This window comes from Ranitomeya variabilis, chromosome 1 (genome assembly GCF_051348905.1).
Source record: "Ranitomeya variabilis isolate aRanVar5 chromosome 1, aRanVar5.hap1, whole genome shotgun sequence".
Classification (NCBI taxonomy): Eukaryota; Metazoa; Chordata; class Amphibia; order Anura; family Dendrobatidae; genus Ranitomeya; species Ranitomeya variabilis.
In genome coordinates, this window is record NC_135232.1 from 1,167,892,012 (window position 1) to 1,167,910,392 (window position 18,381).

The following is an 18,381-nucleotide window of genomic DNA, read 5'->3' on the forward strand; positions in this document are numbered from 1 at the left end:
GGTGGTCCGGACATGTACTGTACCTCTTCGCCACCGGTGGAAACCGAAATATTGAACAGGGAAGAGCCACTGGCGGTGGATTCCTTTCTTGTCCAGTGGAACTTCAGACTAGCTTTTGCCTTCCCTCCATTAACCCTGTTGCTGTTAGTAGTAAGGAAGGTCAGAGAGGACAGGGCAAGGATTATTGTAATCGCCCCCTTTTGGCCCAAAAGGAAATGGTTTTCGTGGCTGATGATTGTCAGTCACCGATCCATAGTTACTACCGGAGCTCCTGGATCTCCTCTCTCAAGGGCCAGTCTGCCATCCACAAGTGTCCGGCTCACATTTGACGGCGTGGAATTTGAGAGGGCGCTGTTGAGGGGAAAACAATTTTTCTCCTAATCTGGTAGCCACTCTCCTAAAGAGCCGGAAAGTGGCAACGACCAAGATTTATGTTGGACCTTGAAGAAAATTACTTTCCACTTCAAATTAAAAAATTGGGGGTTGGGGAGGGTGGGTGTTGGAGTCTCTATAGGTTGGATTATGGAGTTCCTACAAAAAGGTCTTGAGATGGGTCTATCCACTCACACTTTCAAAGTCCAGGTATCGGCTCTAGTGGCCCTGTTTAGTTAAGATCTGGCAGGGAATTACTGGGTAGCTAGGTTTATTATGGCATCGGCTAGCTGTAGGCTCATCCTTAAAAAGAGAATATTGCCATGGGACCTGAACCTAGTGCTAATGGTTATGACAGAATCTCTTTTTGAGCGCATTGTCAGCCCCAATAAAAGTGCTTTCCCTTAAAGCAGCCCTTGTAGCATTGACATCGGACAGAAGGGTTAGGGATATTCAGGCCCTTTCCAGACTTCCACCATACAGCCAGGTCTTGGAGGATAGAGTGATCTTGAAGCCAGATCCATCTTACCAAAGGTAGCTTCTAAATTCCATGGGTTACAGGTGTTCTTTCGTCCTTCCGTCCTTTCCAACCCTAAGAATCAGAAGGAGGTGAAGCTCCATACGCTAGACGTCAGGAGGTGCCTATTAGAGTACATGTCAGTTACTAATCCTTGCAAAAGGGATAATTCTTTATTCAGGGTGCTAGAAATGGACTTAGAATTTCAAGAGGCACTTTAGGTGGATCAGGGAGGCAGCTTATATGTCAAGTGGTAAGGCAGTGCCATGAGGTCTGAGGGCTCACTCCACATGGGCCGTGGCAGCCTTCTGGGCGGAACGATCGGAGGTTTCGATCAAGCAGGTGTGTAAGGCATTATAGGCTTGATATGGGTGCCTCTTCCGTTCTCACATTTGGAAGAAGGGTGCTTCAGGCTGTGGTCCCTCCCTAAATTCTTACCTCACATCCATTTGAACATTTTCACTTTTTCCTCAGACCTCTTTGTAGGTATTTATTACTCGAAACGAGCGTGCAAGTATTAGGAATGTAGACATTTTAGTACTTGCCCATCATTAGTTTTTACATAAATATGCACATTTATGGGTATAATTTTTTAAATTTATTTTGTGATTTTTTTTAAAAATGTCTTTATACAATTTTTTTTTCTTTTTTACGTTGTCACTTTGTAGGACTTTAATTTTACTACTCTGATCGATGGTGGAATGCATTGCAATGCTTTATACCTGTCAGTGGTGCACATGGTGTATCAGGTCACTGTCGGGTTGCCTTAGCAATGATCGGGTCATTGCGATGATGTCATGGGGGCATCCATTGGAAGGGAGAGGCAGCCCTCTCCTTGTTCCAGCCCTCTGAATGCAGTTATCTCAGCATTTGGAAGGTTAAATGGCCCCAGGCAGTGTGGGTACTGCTCCTGCCTATAACTTAAGCCTAGCTCCCGGGGACGATCATGCGGGCCCGGCTCCTGTGTCCACATGATCGCCATTACTTAAGTTTACCACATTTTTCGGGAACCTCTTCTTAAAAAGAGGCAGCAACATAATAGAGCTATAATTCCTAAATCCTTCCTCCAGCTAGGATGCGAATCCCCTCTGATTCTCTGCTGTAACCATGCTGGCAGCAAACCACTATGGAGTATCAGAACTGGAGATTGTTTGTTTGTTTTTCAGAGTTTCGCCTGCTTGCCAGCTTTTCAAAGTGAGTAGATTCACCCTCAATCTAGTTTGATTATACTTTTTTAATACTACGCTTAGGTAGCGCTCCCATATTTCCCTAGGGTGCATTCTATTACCACTCAAATGAGAGTTGGCACTTTAACCCATTGATCATAGGACTGTATGTAGAATATGTTTTGGTAAATTGCTAAAATGCCAAAACCTGTGTCACTGTCCAAATACAATTGTGCTCAAAAGTTTACATACCCCATCAGAATTTTTGCTTTCTTGGCCTTTTTTCAGAGAATATGAATGATAACAAAAAACCTACTGTTGTAACCAATGACAGGTCGACTTGGCCTTGTGTTTTGGATCGTTGTCATGTTGGAATGTACAAGTACGTCCCATGCGCAGCTTCCGGGCTGATGATTGCATATTTGCCTCCAGTATTTGCTGATAACGTGCTGCATTCATCTTTCCTTCAACTTTGACCAAGTTTCCTGTACCTTTGTAGCTTACACATCCCCAAAACATCAGCGATCCACCTCTGTGCTTTACAGTAGGAATGGTGTTCCTTTCATCATAGGCCTTGTTGACCTCTCTCCAAATGTAACGTTTATGGTTGTGGCCAAAAAGTTCAATTTTGGTCTCATCACTCCAAATTATCTTGTTCCAGAAGTTGAGGCTTGTCTCTGTGCTGTTTTACGTATTGTAGGTGAGATACTTTGTGACATTTGCGCAGTAATGGCTTTCTTCTGGCGACTCGACCGTGCAGCCCATTTTTCTTCAAGTGTCTCCTTATTGTGCATCCTGAAACAGCCACACCGCTAGTTTTCAGAGAGTCCTGTATTCCAGCTGATGTTATTTGTGGGTTTTACTTTACATCCTGAACAATTTTCCTGGCAGTTGTGGACGATATTTCTGTTGGTCTACCTGACCGTGGTTTTGTTTTTACAGAGCCCCTGATTTTCCATTTGTTAATCACAGTGTGAACGCTGCTGACTGGCATTATCAATTCCTTGGATATCATTTTGTATCCCTATCCTGTTTTATACACTTCAACTACCGTTTCCCGTAGATCCGTTGACAATTCTTTTGTTTTCCCCATGACTCACAATCCAGAAACTTCAGTGGCTGGATGAAAGATGCAAGAGTCTGTCTGGATCCCAGAAACTCACTCAGCTTTTATGCACACACACTGATTACAAGCAAACAGGTCACAGGTGAGGATGTTACCTTTAGTAGCCATTCACACCCATTTGTGTCAACTTCTGTGCATGTTATCAGGCCAAAATCACCAGGGAATGTGAACTTTTCATCCGGGTCATTTGGATGTTTTGGGTTGTCAATATGACTTACAAAGAGAAAACACAGTAGTCTGACAATAAATGGCTTCACCCGACCACTGACCATGAGTGGAGAAAAAGGTTTGGTGTTATCATTCATACTCTCTGAAAAAAAGCCAAGAAAGCAAAAATTCTGCCGGGGTATGTAAACTTTTGGCGGCAACTGTATTTCTGGACCTAACTGTATGTATAGAATATATATATATATTTGTAAGAGTAGATGTGGGATTATCTTGTGAGGTTACTGTGCATGGGACCTTGTGTCCTGAGGGAGCGCCGTCTATCCTGTGCTCCTGCATGGGAATGGCCGTGTGCTGCCGTGCCTGACTCTCGTATTCTTCACCTTGTAGTAGAAGTCATGTGTGACGTGAGCCTACCTCTGCTAAATCCAGGACTGCTCCATGGAGAGGGAGGCGAGGCGTATCCTCGAGTTTCAGATATGGCTGCAGGCACAGGAGCCACCCAAGCCTGGAAGGTCATAAGGTAAAGAGCAGCTGATACAGACGCCAGCAGGACCAGGAGGCAGATAACGATGGGGTAGAGGGGTCAGGTTATGATGGTGGACAGTGGGGGCAGGAGAGGGCAGTGGATAGTGAGATCCATGTGTGACAAGGTGAACCGACTATATGGTGTGACGCCAAACGCTAACGGTCAGTGTATTGTAGAGCGGCTCACTCGGCTGCTGGACGAGCTCGTCAGAGGAATGCTTTTCATTTACATCTTCAGCTGGTTTATTAAAATACACCTCACAAACCAGACAATACCCAAATAGACACATTCAGTCTGGGTTTCGTAACTAATCAGCAGACATTACAGTCCATATAATTGCGGGATCCCCGCTTAGAAATCAGGGTTCAGCTCCTTTAATCAAGAGCACGGCTGTTTAGGTCAGCTCTAATTTAAGAGACCACCGAACATTCAAGTCCAGAGGCTTCACTTTTCTTCCTGGACCACACCCTAGGGTGGAGATATGGTGAACAGCCGTCCTGCCCAGCTCTTTACTGTTCACAATAAACCTGGCCCTGTCATGGCCCATTAACCCCTCTCGGCCATTAACGTGCTGGAGCTTTCATCCAGGTTCATATCACTGAAGCTAAGAACCTCAGTGAAACATATCTCCCCTCCAGCACATTACCAGTGACTCTCTTACAATTGTTACATCACGATTCATGTGCGAGAAGTAAGGTACTCCGTGGTGGAAGGACCCAGGGAGGAAAGCTAAATGATTGCCTAGTCCACGACGCTGGCATCCCGTATACTGCTACCTAGATGAATGCTGGTGGTTCACAGATTGTGGCAGGATAATTTATGGGGCAGGTTGTGGAAAATCTGGGAAAAAGTGATGCGCTGTTGGATTTTGTTGTTTCTTAGAATGTGGATCATGACTGATCTTGAAAACCATGGTACCAGTCGCCACAATATCATCTCATTTCCCAAAACTGTGAAAATTAAACTCAGGAAGGGAGGGCAAAATACTTAAAGGTGATTTCCACTCGTTTGATGCTGATAGCTTGTCCTTGGGCTAGGCACAGTGAGCAGACCTGTGAACAGTTTACAGGACTAGGCTCCATGACTCGTCACAGTTTAGTGACTACTGTTCACACAAGTGCTGATCTGCAGTACCTGGCAGCAGCCACTACCCTGCGTGATGGCGCCAGTAACATCCGGACACTGCCGGAGCTGGTAATGTCTGATTGGTGATGACAGTGACAGGTCAGAATTGAAAGGACACCAAAATATTAGAAAGCGTATTTTTCTAAAGTTTCCCCAGGTTGGGGCTGCACTATAGGGCACTGACTGGGAGAAGCTACTGTCAGATAATGACTGCTATCCATGTGGAGTAGTTATTCTGTGATGTGTATTCCCATAAGTAACCACTGCGTTCCACATTATCCTGCAGATTGGATGGAAGTGCGATAAAGATGTCATTTTCTGTTTTCTATAACCTCATGGTCGGTTTGTGTCTTAAGGTCTTTGGATCACTGACATCAATCTCAATCACCTGTGATAATTAGTTGCTATGTGCCTAATTAAAGGAAAACTACTTAAATACATTCCAATTATTAAGCAGCCACAGGATTCAAGTAATATGGGAAAGAAAAAGGACCTCTGCTGCTTAAGTGTCACAATAAAAAAAACAATAGATATTTCACGAAAACTTAAGTGTGATCATCTTACTGTGAAGAGATTTGTGGCTGGTTCACTGCACAGATGGGTTTGTTCAGATGAAGGCATAATGAGGAAGGTTCCTGCAGATGAAGGCATAATGACCAATATTTCTGCCAGATAAATTAATTGGATTAACACAGCAGCTACTAAAATATCATTACAAAGCAGCAAACAGTTCTGTGAAGCTGCTGGTGCCTCTGGAGTCCTGCGATCCTCAAGGTGCAGGATCCTCCAGAGGCTGCAGTTGTGCATAAACCTACTATTCGGCCACTCCTGGACAGCGCTCACAAGCAGAAATGGATGCAGTGGGCCCAGACGTACTTGAAGACTTGTTTGCTGATGAGTAGAGATGAGCGAATTTCTTCGGGTCCCCGCATATTCGGCACGCTATCCTGCTTGCTGAATAAGCTGCAGAGGGAACCCCGAAACATGGAGAGCCCCGGCTGATGGGCGCCCAGCTGCATGTGTCGCGGCTGTGTCACTGTCACAGCACATGAATGGAGAGCCTGTTTGTTAGTGACACAGCCGCGACACATGCGGCTGCGGCATCATCATCTGCTCATCAGCCTGCACGCTCCATGTATCCGGGTTATTCTGCAAGCGCTATAGCTTGCCGAATAAGTGGGGACCCGAAGAAATTTGCTCAACTCTACTGATGAATACTGGGCAACTCTGGATGGTCGAGATGGATGGAGCAGTGGATGGCCACCATGTCGCAACAAGGCTGCGATGTCATCCAGGAGGTGGAGGAGTCATGTCTTGGGTCGGAATCATGGAAGGAGAGCTTGGTAGCCTATTTAGCTTCTCTAAAGGTGTGAAAATGAGTGCAGAATTATTAGGCAAGTTGTATTTTAGAGGATTATTTTTATTATTGATCAACCACTATGTTCTCAATCAACCCAAAGACTCATAAATATCAAAGCTTAATATTTTTGGAAGTTGCAGTGTTTTTTTTTTTAAATTTGGCTATCTTAGGAGGATATCTGTTTGTGCAGGTAACTATTACTGTGCAGAATTATTAGGCAACTTAATAAAATAACAAATATATTCCCATCTCACTTGTTTATTTTCACCAGGTAAACCAATATCACTGCACAAAATTTAGAAATAAACATTTCTGGCATGCAAAAACTAAACCCCAAAAACTTAGTGACCAATATAGCCCCCTTTCTTTATGATGACACTCGGCAGCCTCCATCCATAGATTCTGTCAGTTGCTTGATCTGTTTACCACCAACATTGCGTGCAGCAGCCACCACAGCCTCCAGACACTGCTCCGAGAGGTGGACTGTTTTCCCTCCCTGTAGATCTCACATTTTATGAGGGACCACAGGTTCTCTATGGGGTTCAGATCAGGTGAACAAGGGGGCCATGTCATTATTTTTTCTTTTTGAGACCTTTACTGGCCAGCCACGCTGTGGAGTAGTTGGAGGCATGTGATGGAGCATTGTCCTGCATGAAAATCATGTTTTTCTTGAACCATACCGACTTCTTCCTGTACCACTGCTTGAAGACGTTGTCTTCCAGAAACTGACAGTAGATCTGGGAGTTGAGCGTCACTCCATCCTCAACCCGAAAAGGTCCCACAAGTTCATCTTTGATACCAGCCCATACCAGTCCCCCACCTCCACCTTGCTGTTGTCTGAGTCGGAGTGGAGCTCTCTGCCCTTTACTGATCCAGCCTCTGGCCCGTCCATCTGGCCCATCAAGAGTCACTCTCATCTCATCAGTCCATAAAACCTTTGAAGAGTCTTAAGATGTTTCTTGGCCCAGACTTGACGTTTTTTCTTATGTTTCTTGTTCAAAGGTGGTCGTTTTTCAGCCTTCCTTACCTTGGCCATGTCCCTGTGTATCGCACACCTTGTGCTTTTTTGTTACTCCAGTAACATTGCAGCTCTGAAATATGGCAAAACTGGTGGCAAATGGCATCTTGGCAGCTTCACACTTGATTTTCTTCAATTCATGGGCAGTTATTTTGCACCTTTTTTGCCCAACACGCTTCTTGTGACCCTGTTGGCTATTTGCCATGAAACCCTTGATTGTTCGGTGATCACGCTTCAAAAGTTTGGCAATTTCAAGACTGCTGCATCCCTCTGCAAGACATCTCACAATGTTGGACTTTTCAGAGCCGTCAAATCTCTCTTCTGACCCATTTTGCCAAAGGAAAGGAAGTTGCCTAATAATTAAGCACACCTTATATAGGGTTCTGATGTCATTAGGCAACACCCCTCCTCATTACAGAGATGACATCACCTGATTTACTTAATTGGTAGTTGGCTCTCAAACCTGAACAGCTTGGAGTAGGACAAAATGTATAAAAAGTATCATGTGATCACAATACAGCTTGCCTAATAATTCTGCTCACAGTGTATAGAGTTTCTGACTGACCACTTTCTTCCATAGTACAAAAAGAACTGTAGCATCCATAGCAAAATCATCTTCATGCTGACCATGCCCATCTCATGCTGCAAAGAAATCCCAGTCATTGACTGCTATAGGCATAAAGAGAGGAAGCTCATGGGCGGCCATCACCCTCTTCTGCCCTCAACCTCATTGAGAACCTATTACCACAAAAATACGGAGCAAAAACGTCCACTTCAACATAGTTGTATAAAAATAGTCAAAATGTTTATTAGTATAATCACCTTAGTACATCAATATACAAAATACAAAATATGTGTGCTGTCAGCACAACCATATAGCAAGAGACAGTAAAAGGAGAACGTGACAGTAGCCAAGTTAGAGGGGGAGTACTTTAGTACATCCTTCTGGTAACAGCATGAATCCATAATATAAAATTCCATATATGGCCATGTACATATATATCATTATGTCTAATAGTATCCACACCACGGCCTCTTCGTATATACAATCACACAATTATATACAGTTGCTGCTTACCCATTAGTAGTCAGGGCTGGTACCCCCACCTCGCTTGGCCCCCCCGGACGCGCGTTTCGCGTAGCTTTTTCAACAGGGTATCCTGTTGTTATATTCTCCCTGTAACAGAGTGTCACCCCTCCTCCTGTCTACATGGACTCTAGGGCTGCGTGCACACGTTGCGGATTTTGTTGCATTTCCGCTGCGTTTTTGGCCGCACAGATTCGCATCAAATCCACAGTGTAGTGCACAGCCAATGTTAGTCTGTGTGAAATTGACATTTGTTGTGCACATGCTGCGGGAAAAACGCCCGGAATCGCAGTTTTTTTTTTCACAGCATGTCAATTCTTTTGGCGGATCTCCAGCGTCTCTGCACCCATTGACTTCCATTGTGTCAGGCACATCTGCAACAAAACCGCAGATGTAAAAAGATCTGAGGTTTTGCTGGGAAGAAACGCAGACAGGGAGGAGGGAGTGTGTGGGCGGAGCTGTGTGCTGGTGTCTGTGAGAATCTGTGTGTGTGTCCCTGTGTGTGCGTGGGTCTGTGTATGTGTGTGATCCCTGTGTGTGTGTGCAGGTGTCTGCGTGAATCTGTGTGTGTCCCTGTATGTGATCCCTTGTGTGTGTGTGTGTGTGTGTGTGTGTGCCGGTGTCTGCGTGAATCTGTGTGTGCGGGTGTGCACGGGTCTGTGTGTGTCCCTGTGTGTGTGTGCGCGGGTCTGTGTGTGTGTGTCCCTGTGTGCGCGCGCGGGTCTGTGTGTGCCGGTGTCTGCATTGATCTGTGTATGCGGGTCTGTGTGTGTCCCTGTGTGTGCGCGCGGTTCTGTGTGTGTGTCCCTGTGTATGTGCGTGCCGGTGTCTGCATGAATCTCTGTGTGTGTCCCTGTGTGCTGGTGTCTGTGTGAATCTGTGTGTGTGTGTCCCTGTGTGTGCGCGGGTCTGTGTATGTGTGTGATCCCTGTGTGTGTGTGTGCCGGTGTCTACGTGAATCTGTGTGTGTGTCCCTGTGTGCTGGTGTCTGTGTGAATCTGTGTGTGTGTCCCTGTGTGTGTGTGTGTGTGTGTGCCGGTGTCTACGTGAATCTGTGTGTGTGTGTGTCCCTGTGTGTGATCCCTTGTGTGTGTGTGCAGGTGTCTGCGTGAATCTGTGTGTGCGGGTGTGCACGGGTCTGTGTGTGTCCCTGTGTGTGTGTGTCCCTGTGTGTGCGTGTCCCTGTGTGTGCGCGTGGGTCTGTGTGTGCGCCAGTGTCTGCATGGATCTGTGTACGCGGGTCTGTGTGTGTGTGTCCCTGTGTGTGCGTGCTGGTGTCTGCATGAATCTGTGTGTGTCCCTGTGTGTTGGTTTCTGTGTGAGTCCCTGTGTGTGTGTGACGGTGTCTGCATGAAACTGTGCTCGCGGTTCTGTGTGTGTCCCTGTGTGTGTGTGCCAGTGTCTACATGAATCTGTGTGTGTGTCCCTGTGTGTTGGTTTCTTTGTGAGTCCCTGTGTGTGTGTGTGTGCCGGTGTCTGCATGAATCTGTGCGCGCGGTTCTGTGTGTGTCCCTGTGTTTGTGTGCCAGTGTCTGCATGTGTGTGTGTGTCCCTGTGTGTGCGCCCGGGTCTGTGTGTGCCGGTGTCTGCATGGATCTGTGTACGCTGGTCTGTGTGTATGTGTCCCTGTGTGTGCGCGCGGTTGTGTGTGTGTGTGTCCCTGTGTGTGCGCGCGGTTCTGTGTGTGTTTCCCTGTGTGTGAGTGGGTGTGTGTGTGTCCCTGTGTGTGTGTGTGCCGGTGTCTGCATGAATCTGTGTGCGCGAGTCTGTGTGTGTGTTTCCCTGTGTGTTGGTCTGTGTGTGAGTCCCTGTGTGTGTGTGTGTGCGCCGGTGTCTGCATGAATCTGTGCGCGCGGTTCTGTGTGTGTGTCTCCCTGTGTGTGTCTTCGGGTCTGTGTGTGTCCCTGTGTGTGTGCCGGTATCTGCGTGAATCAGTGTGCGCGGGTCTGTGTGTGTGTCCCTGAGTGCGAGCGTCTGTGTAAGCATCCATTGTCTGATGGGACTACTGCTCCCATCCAGCTATGAATGCTCACAGTGACAGCATTGCCGATAATGAGAAAGTAGTCCCATCAGACAAATGACTGTGTTCAGTAGTAAAAAAACAAAAAAACCCATACAGTGCATACAACATATAACATACAGCACATACTCACCAATCACCTAGTCCTCGAAGCCCTCGATCACCTGTAATAAAAATAACATAAACCAACCTATACTACCTTTCCGCCAGAGTCCAGTTAATAACGAGTGTCACATGACGATCTCCCGTGTAGAACAGTGACATCGGGTGATGTGAGCGCTCTACAGGGCCTCCGCAATGAACTGACAGGCGGAGGTAATCCTTTGCGATGTATCCCTCTGCCGCTGCCGGGAGAGAGTTCAGCGCTGTGTGAGAAAATTCCCACGCAGCATTGCCATAAAGGGAGCCTGAACTCGGGTAACCTCAGTGATGCACTGCAGGAGCCATTCACTCCTGTCAGTGCATCATGGGAAGCCTATACACTGTGTTCCAAATTATTCTGCACAAAGAGTTTAGGAGTGATAAGGTTAGAATTTGTTTGTTTGTCATGTAAACTCATTGATGGTGATGTGTGTCAGGGCTCTTTACATCACAGAAAGCAATTGCAGATACCTGTGCACATTAGTTTGGCCGGTGTGTCCAAATAAAGGCAAGACTACTTAAGAAGGCTGTTCCACATTATTAAGCAGCCTACATTTTTGGCCAAAATGGGAAAGAAAAAGGATGTGTCGGCTGCTGAGAAGCAACAAATTGTGGAGTATTTAGGTCAAGGCATGACTACAATCAACATTGCCAAGACACTTCATCGTGATCATCGCACAATCAAGAAGTATGTAGCTGATTCCCAGCACACACGTGTGCGTGCTGATAAGGAAAAATTGAGGACTCTTTCCAACAGGCAATTGCGTAAGGTTAAAAGAGCAGCTGCAAAAATGCCTGGTCATAGCAGCAGACAAGTTTTTGAAGCTGCTGGTGCCTCCAACGTCCCCAGAACAACAAGATGCAGTGTCCTTCAGAGGTGCGTAAGCCATCCTGTCGACCACCTCTATCCACTGCACACAAGCAGAAACAGCTCCAGTGGGCCAAACGATACATGAAGACTGACTTCCAAACTGTTTTGCTCACCGATGAGTGCCGTGCAACGCTCGATGGTCCAGATGGATGGAGTGGAGGATGTCTGGTTGATGGACACCCCATGAAAACACGGCTAAGGCGCCAACAAGGAGGAGGTGGAGTAATGTTTTGGGCTGGAATCATGGGGAGAGAGATTGTCGGCCCCTTTATGATCCCTGAAGGGGTAAAGATGAACTCCATAATCTATGTGGAGTTTCTAAAACAACACTTCCTGCCATGGTTCAAGAGGAAGAACCATGCTTTCCACAGCAAGATCATTTTCATGCATGATAATGCACCGTCTCATGCTGCAAAAAACACATCTGCATCTCTGGCTGCTATGGGCATAAAAGAGGACAAACTTATGGTGTGGCCACCATCTTCCCCTGACCTCAACCCCATTGAGAACCTCTGGAGCATCATCAAAAGGAGTGTCTATGATGGCGGGAGGCAGGTCACATCTAAGCAACAGCCCTGGGAGGGGATTCTGTCCACATGCAAAACAATTGAAGCAGAAACCATCCAAAAACTGACAAATTCAATGGACGAGAGAGTTCAGAAGCTTCTTTTGAGCAAGGGGTCCTACGTGCAAATGTAACATCACCTAGAATAAAGTTTTCACTTGAAAACTGTTTGATTTCATTTTGTAATAAGCTGATAATGATTAGAACTTCACAATTGACCATTTTTTTGTTCAAAATAAAATAAAAAAGGTTGAAAACTCTGCTGTGCATAATAATTTGGAACATGCATTTTGAGTGTTTATTTTTTTTAAAAAGATCCTGTTTTCATAGGCAGTTTGTTCCAAAGCATTGCAATTATACTAGAATAGTAGATGACTGGAAAATAACAATGACTGCAATTCAGATAGGTAATTTAGAGAAGATAGGAGGAAATATTATTTGCATAATAATTTGGAACACAGTGTAGAGCGGTGACATCTCCCGATGTCACTGGTCTATAGGGGAGATCGTCGTGGGACACTCGTTATTAATTGGACTACGTCGGAACAGGGAGTATAATGCTGATTTATTGTATTGTATTTTTTTTTGCAGGTGATTGATGGCTTCGGGAAATTAGGCATGGTTGTAAGTATGGCGAAATTAAGAATATTAAAATACTTTTTTTCTGGCTGTGTCTAATTCTTTCACTACTATAGGACTAGTAATGGATAGGCGTCTTAGGTCAAAGGTGACATTAACCCCTTATTACCCCATATGCCACCACTACAGGGCAGTGGGAAGAGAGGGGCTAAAGGGCAGAATTGGTGCATCTCACAGATGCGCCACTTCTGGGGCGGCTGGTATTTGTAGGGGGGGGGGGGGGGCAATATCCATGACCCCTCTCTAGGCTATGAATATCAGCCCGCAGCTGTCTGCGTAGCCTTTCTGGCTATTAATTATAGGGGGACCCCGTGTAATTTTTTGGGAGGGTGTCCCCCTATTTTAACAGCCAGTAAAGGCTAAATATAATATTCATAGCCTGGGAAGATCCATGGTTATTAACCCTTTCCCAGGCTATAAACATCGGCCGTCGGCTTTACCTCTCTGGCGCAGAAAGTTGTGCGGGAGCCCACACCACTTTTTTTTTAAATTAAACAGATTCTGCATTTAATAATGCAGTTTTTGTGTGTGTCTTTATTTAAAGGGAACCTGTCACCCCGTTTTTTGAAGATGAGCTAAAAATAGCGTTAAATAGGGGCAGAGCTGGGCGTTACATTAGTGTATTTTTTGTGCCTTTATTACCCACCTATGCTGCCGAAATACCTTTGCAAAGTCGCCGTTTTGTGCTGTCACTCACGCTGGTCTGGTCCTATGGGCGTGGTGACAGCGCTGTTTCTCCCCCAGATCAGGCTCATCATTACCTTGGTGGCGTAGTGGTGTGCGCATGTCCAACAGAGAATATCCACTGCCCAGGAGATGAAAAAGAGCGCGATCTGCGCTATTCAGCCGCTTACCGGTGGGCGCGGCCATCTTCCTGTGGCCGCGCGTGCGCAGATGGAGCGCTCTGCTGCCCGGGGCTTCTGGGAAATGGCCGCCGCGATCTCCATCTGCGCACGCGCGGCATCCCGCGGCCATTTTCCTGAAGCCCCGGGCAGCAGAGCGCTCCATCTGCGCACGCGCGGCCACAGGAAGATGGCCGCGCCCACCGGTAAGCGGCTGAATAGCGCAGATCGCGCTCTTTTTCATCTCCTGGGCAGTGGATATTCTCTGTTGGACATGCGCACACCACTACGCCACCAACGTAATGATGAGCCTGATCTGCGGGAGAAACAGCGCTGTCACCACGCCCATAGGACCAGACCAGCGTGAGTGACAGCACAAAACGGCGACTTTACAAAGGTATTTCGGCAGCCTAACGGGGGTGTAAAGGCACCAAAAAGGCAGTAATGTAAAGCCCAGCTCTGCCCCTATTTAACGCTATTTTTAGCTCATCTTCAAATAACGGGGTGACAGGTTCCCTTTAACTCTTTATGTACCATTTTATTATATTTATTACTAAACACCGGGCTTTGTATTTATATATCTATAGAGAGAAAAAACAACAACCAGCACTCCTAATGTGAACACGTGCAAACTGCATCATATACATAAAAAAGAACACAGCAGCACATGTGCATGAATCTAGGCCAGGTGAAAACACAGAAAAATATTCAATATGAATTATACTTTTCAAAAACATTTTTTCCATTAAACTTACAGTAATAGATGAAATGAAGATTCTTACCGCATATGTGAAAAAATATTTTTGAAAAGTATAATTCATATTGAATATTTTTCTGTGTTTTCACATGGCCTAGATTCATGCACATGTGCTGCTGTGTTCTTTTTTTATCTAGATATATCTATAGATAGATAGATACCGTATATACTCGAGTATAAGCCGACCCGAGTATAAGCCGACCCCCCCCTAATTTTGCCACAAAAAACTGGGAAAACTTATTGACTCGAATATAAGCCTAGGGTGGAAAATGCAGCAGGTACCGGTGAATTTCAAAATTAGAAATAGATACTCCATACCATTCATTATGGCCCCATAGATGCTCCACATAAAGCTGTGCCATATATAATGCTCTGCACCGTTCATTATGGCCCCATAGATACTCCACATAAAGCTGTGCCATATATACAATGCTCTGCACCGTTGCCCCATAGATACTCCACATAAAGCTGTGCCATATATACAATGCTCTGCACCGTTGCCCCATAGATAGCTGTGCCATATATATATATGCTCTGCACCATTGCCCCATAGCTGTGCCATATAGTGCTCTGCACCGTTGCCCCATAGCTCTGCCATATAGTGCTCTGCACCGTTGCCCCATAGCTGTGCCATATATATAGTGCTCTGCACCGTTGCCCCATAGCTGTGCCATATATATAGTGCTCTGCACCGTTGCCCCATAGCTGTGCCATATATAGTGCTCTGCACCGTTGCCCCATAGCTGTGCCATATAGTGCTCTGCACCGTTGCCCCATAGCTGTGCCATATAGTGCTCTGCACCGTTGCCCCATAGCTGTGCCATATAGTGCTCTGCACCATTGCCCCATAGCTGTGCCATATAGTGCTCTGCACCATTGCCCCATAGCTGTGCCATATAATGCTCTGCACCATTGCCCCATAGCTCTGCCATATAGTGCTCTGCACCATTGCCCCATAGCTGTGCCATATAGTGCTCTGCACCATTGCCCCATAGCTGTGCCATATAGTGCTCTGCACTGTTGCCCCATAGCTGTGCCATATAGTGCTCTGCACCGTTGCCCCATAGCTGTGCCATATAGTGCTCTGCACCATTGCCCCATAGCTGTGCCATATAGTGCTCTGCACTGTTGCCCCATAGCTGTGCCATATAGTGCTCTGCACCGTTGCCCCATAGCTATGCCATATAGTGCTCTGCACTGTTGCCCCATAGCTGTGCCATATAGTGCTCTGCACCATTGCCCCATAGCTGTGCCATATAGTGCTCTGCACCATTGCCCCATAGCTGTGCCATATAGTGCTCTGCACTGTTGCCCCATAGCTGTGCCATATAGTGCTCTGCACTGTTGCCCCATAGCTGTGCCATATAGTGCTCTGCACCATTGCCCCATAGCTGTGCCATATAGTGCTCTGCACCGTTGCCCCATAGCTGTGCCATATAGTGCTCTGCACCATTGCCCCATAGCTGTGCCATATAGTGCTCTGCACCATTGCCCCATAGCTCTGCCATATACTGCTCTGCACCATTGCCCCATAGATGCTCCACATAAATATGTGCTGCTGCTGCCGCTGCAATAAAAAAAACAAAAACACATACTCACCTGTCTTGCTTGCAGCTCCTCGGCGCCATCTTCCCGGCGTCTCTCTGCACTGACTGATCAGGCAGAGGGCGGCGCGCACACTATATGCGTCATCGCGCCCTCTGCCTGCAGTCAGTGCAGAGAGACGCCGGGAAGATGGCGCCGACGCCCGGCGTGTGGAACGAGGACAGGTGAATATGCGATACTTACCTGCTCCCGGCGTCCCGCTCCTTCCCCCTGCCTGTCTTCGGTGCCGCAGCCTCTTTCTCTGTCAGCGGTCACCGGCACCGCTTCATTAGAGAAATGAATAGGCGGCTCCGCCCCTATGGGGGGTGGAGCAGCCTATTCATTTCTCTAATGAGCGGTCCCACGTGACCGCTCAGGGGAAGAGGCTGCTGCACCCGGAGACCGTGGGACGTGCAGGGGGAGCGCCAGGAGCCCCGGAAGCAGGTGAGTATATGACGGTGCTCACCCGCCGACCCCACCACCGATCATGACTCGAGTATAAGCCGAGGGGGCACTTTCAGCCCAAAAATTTGGGCTGAAAATCTCGGCTTATACTCGAGTATATACGGTAGATTGATGTATAGATAGATAGATAGATAGATGTATAAATAGATGTATAGATGGATATATCGATAGATAGATGTATAGATGGATATATCGATGGATAGATAGATGTATAGATATATCGATAGATAGATGTATAGATGGATATATCGATGGATAGATGTATAGATGGATATATCGATGGTTAGATGTATAGATGGATATATCGATAGATATATCGATGGATAGATAGATGGATAGATGGATATATCGATGGATAGATAGATGGATAGATGGATATATCGATGGATAGATAGATGTATAGATGGATATATCGATGGTTAGATGTATAGATGGATATATCGATAGATAGATGGATATATATAGATGGATAGATAGATGTATATAAGGATATATCGATGGATAGATGTATAGATAGATATATCGATAGATAGATGTATAGATGGATATATCGATGGTTAGATGTATAGATGGATATATCGATAGATGGATATATCGATGGATAGATAGATGTATAGATGGATATATCGATGGATAGATAGATGCATAGATGGATATATCGATGGATAGATGTATACATGGATATATCGATGGATAGATGTTTAGATGGATATATCGATAGATGGATATATCGATAGATAGATGTATAGATGGATATATAGATGGATAGATAGATGGATATATCGATGTATAGATGGATATATGGATAGATAGATGGATATATGGATAGATAGATGTATAGATGGATATATCGATAGATAGATGGATATATTGATGGATAGATGTATAGATGGATATATCGATAGATAGATGAATATATTGATGGATAGATGTATAGATGGATATATCGATGGATAGATGTCATGTCGGACACTGTCCAGACCAGGTCGTCTGACAGACAGCGGTAATTCCGCGTTTGACCACTATTTGCTCATTGGCGTCGGCTAGTTTTCGTCTGGCTGCTCCGGGGTTAATTTATCTGATCCTCGGATTGGAAGCTGGGCCATGCCCATTTCCTTTAAATGGTTCTCCTGATCTTTGGGCGTCGCCGATTATAGCTTCTGTCTTATCCGTAGTTCTCTCGGTCCGGAGTGGAGAGCTGGTTGTTGGAGAATCGTTGCTGGTGGTCTATTTTCCTTTGTCTTATTTACTCCTTCCTATATTTGTATTTATTTTGCCCTGCACTTTTATAGTGTATTCCTGATTGACTGCGGCGTGGTGTATATTTTCCTTTATCCTTGTTTGTTATAACTGTGGGTATTGGTCTATTGCATTCACTGGGTGGTGGGCGGTGGTGTTCATTCTAGGGCTGAATCAGGAGTCAGGGTGAGGGTGGAGGCCTGAACATGCACACCTTCAGTGTAAACTTCAGGTAGAGGGTCAGACAGGGTTTCCCTAGTCTGAGGGAAATTGCAGGGGCCCGGGTTATTAGCTCTCGCCCTCCTTGTATCCCCGTGACATTATAATCGGCCTAACAACAACAAAAAAAAAAGGGGGTTCCTTTTTTTTTTTCTCTTCTCTGTGTTTTGTCATGGATCCCATGACTTCCATAACCCGCCAATTGGAGGCGCTGTCCCTACAGGTCACTGAGTTGAAGGGAGCAGTGCAGCAACAGGGACTAGCAGTATCTAATATACAGGCTGGAGCGACAGGAGGAGTTAATGAGCCCAAGTTTCCTTTGCCTGAAAAATTTGCTGGGGAACGCAGTGAATTTGTTTCTTTTCGTGAAGCTTGCAAACTGTATTTCCGTATGCGCCCAATCTTCTCTGGTAATGAGGCTCAACGTGTGGACCTGGTGTTGTCATTATTGAGCGGGGATCCCCAAGCATGGGCATGTTCGTTGCCGTCTGATTCTGTTGCATTTAACTCAGTGGAGAGTTTCTTTTCTGGTCTAGGACACATTTACGACGATCCAGACAGAATGGCTCTAGCA

At 46.0% G+C, this 18,381-nt stretch overlaps 1 protein-coding gene across 5 annotated transcripts in view; it reads left to right on the forward strand.

Annotated features, from left to right (window-relative positions):
• M1AP (meiosis 1 associated protein) overlaps positions 1 to 18,381 on the forward strand; it is a 209,066-nt gene that overhangs the window by 67,001 nt on the left and 123,684 nt on the right. For all 5 annotated transcript variants that reach the window (XM_077280496.1, XM_077280494.1, XM_077280497.1 and 2 more), the window contains exon 6: positions 3,737 to 3,869. In XM_077280496.1, the coding sequence (XP_077136611.1) occupies positions 3,737 to 3,869 (133 nt within the window). The remainder of the gene's footprint in view (positions 1 to 3,736; positions 3,870 to 18,381) is intronic.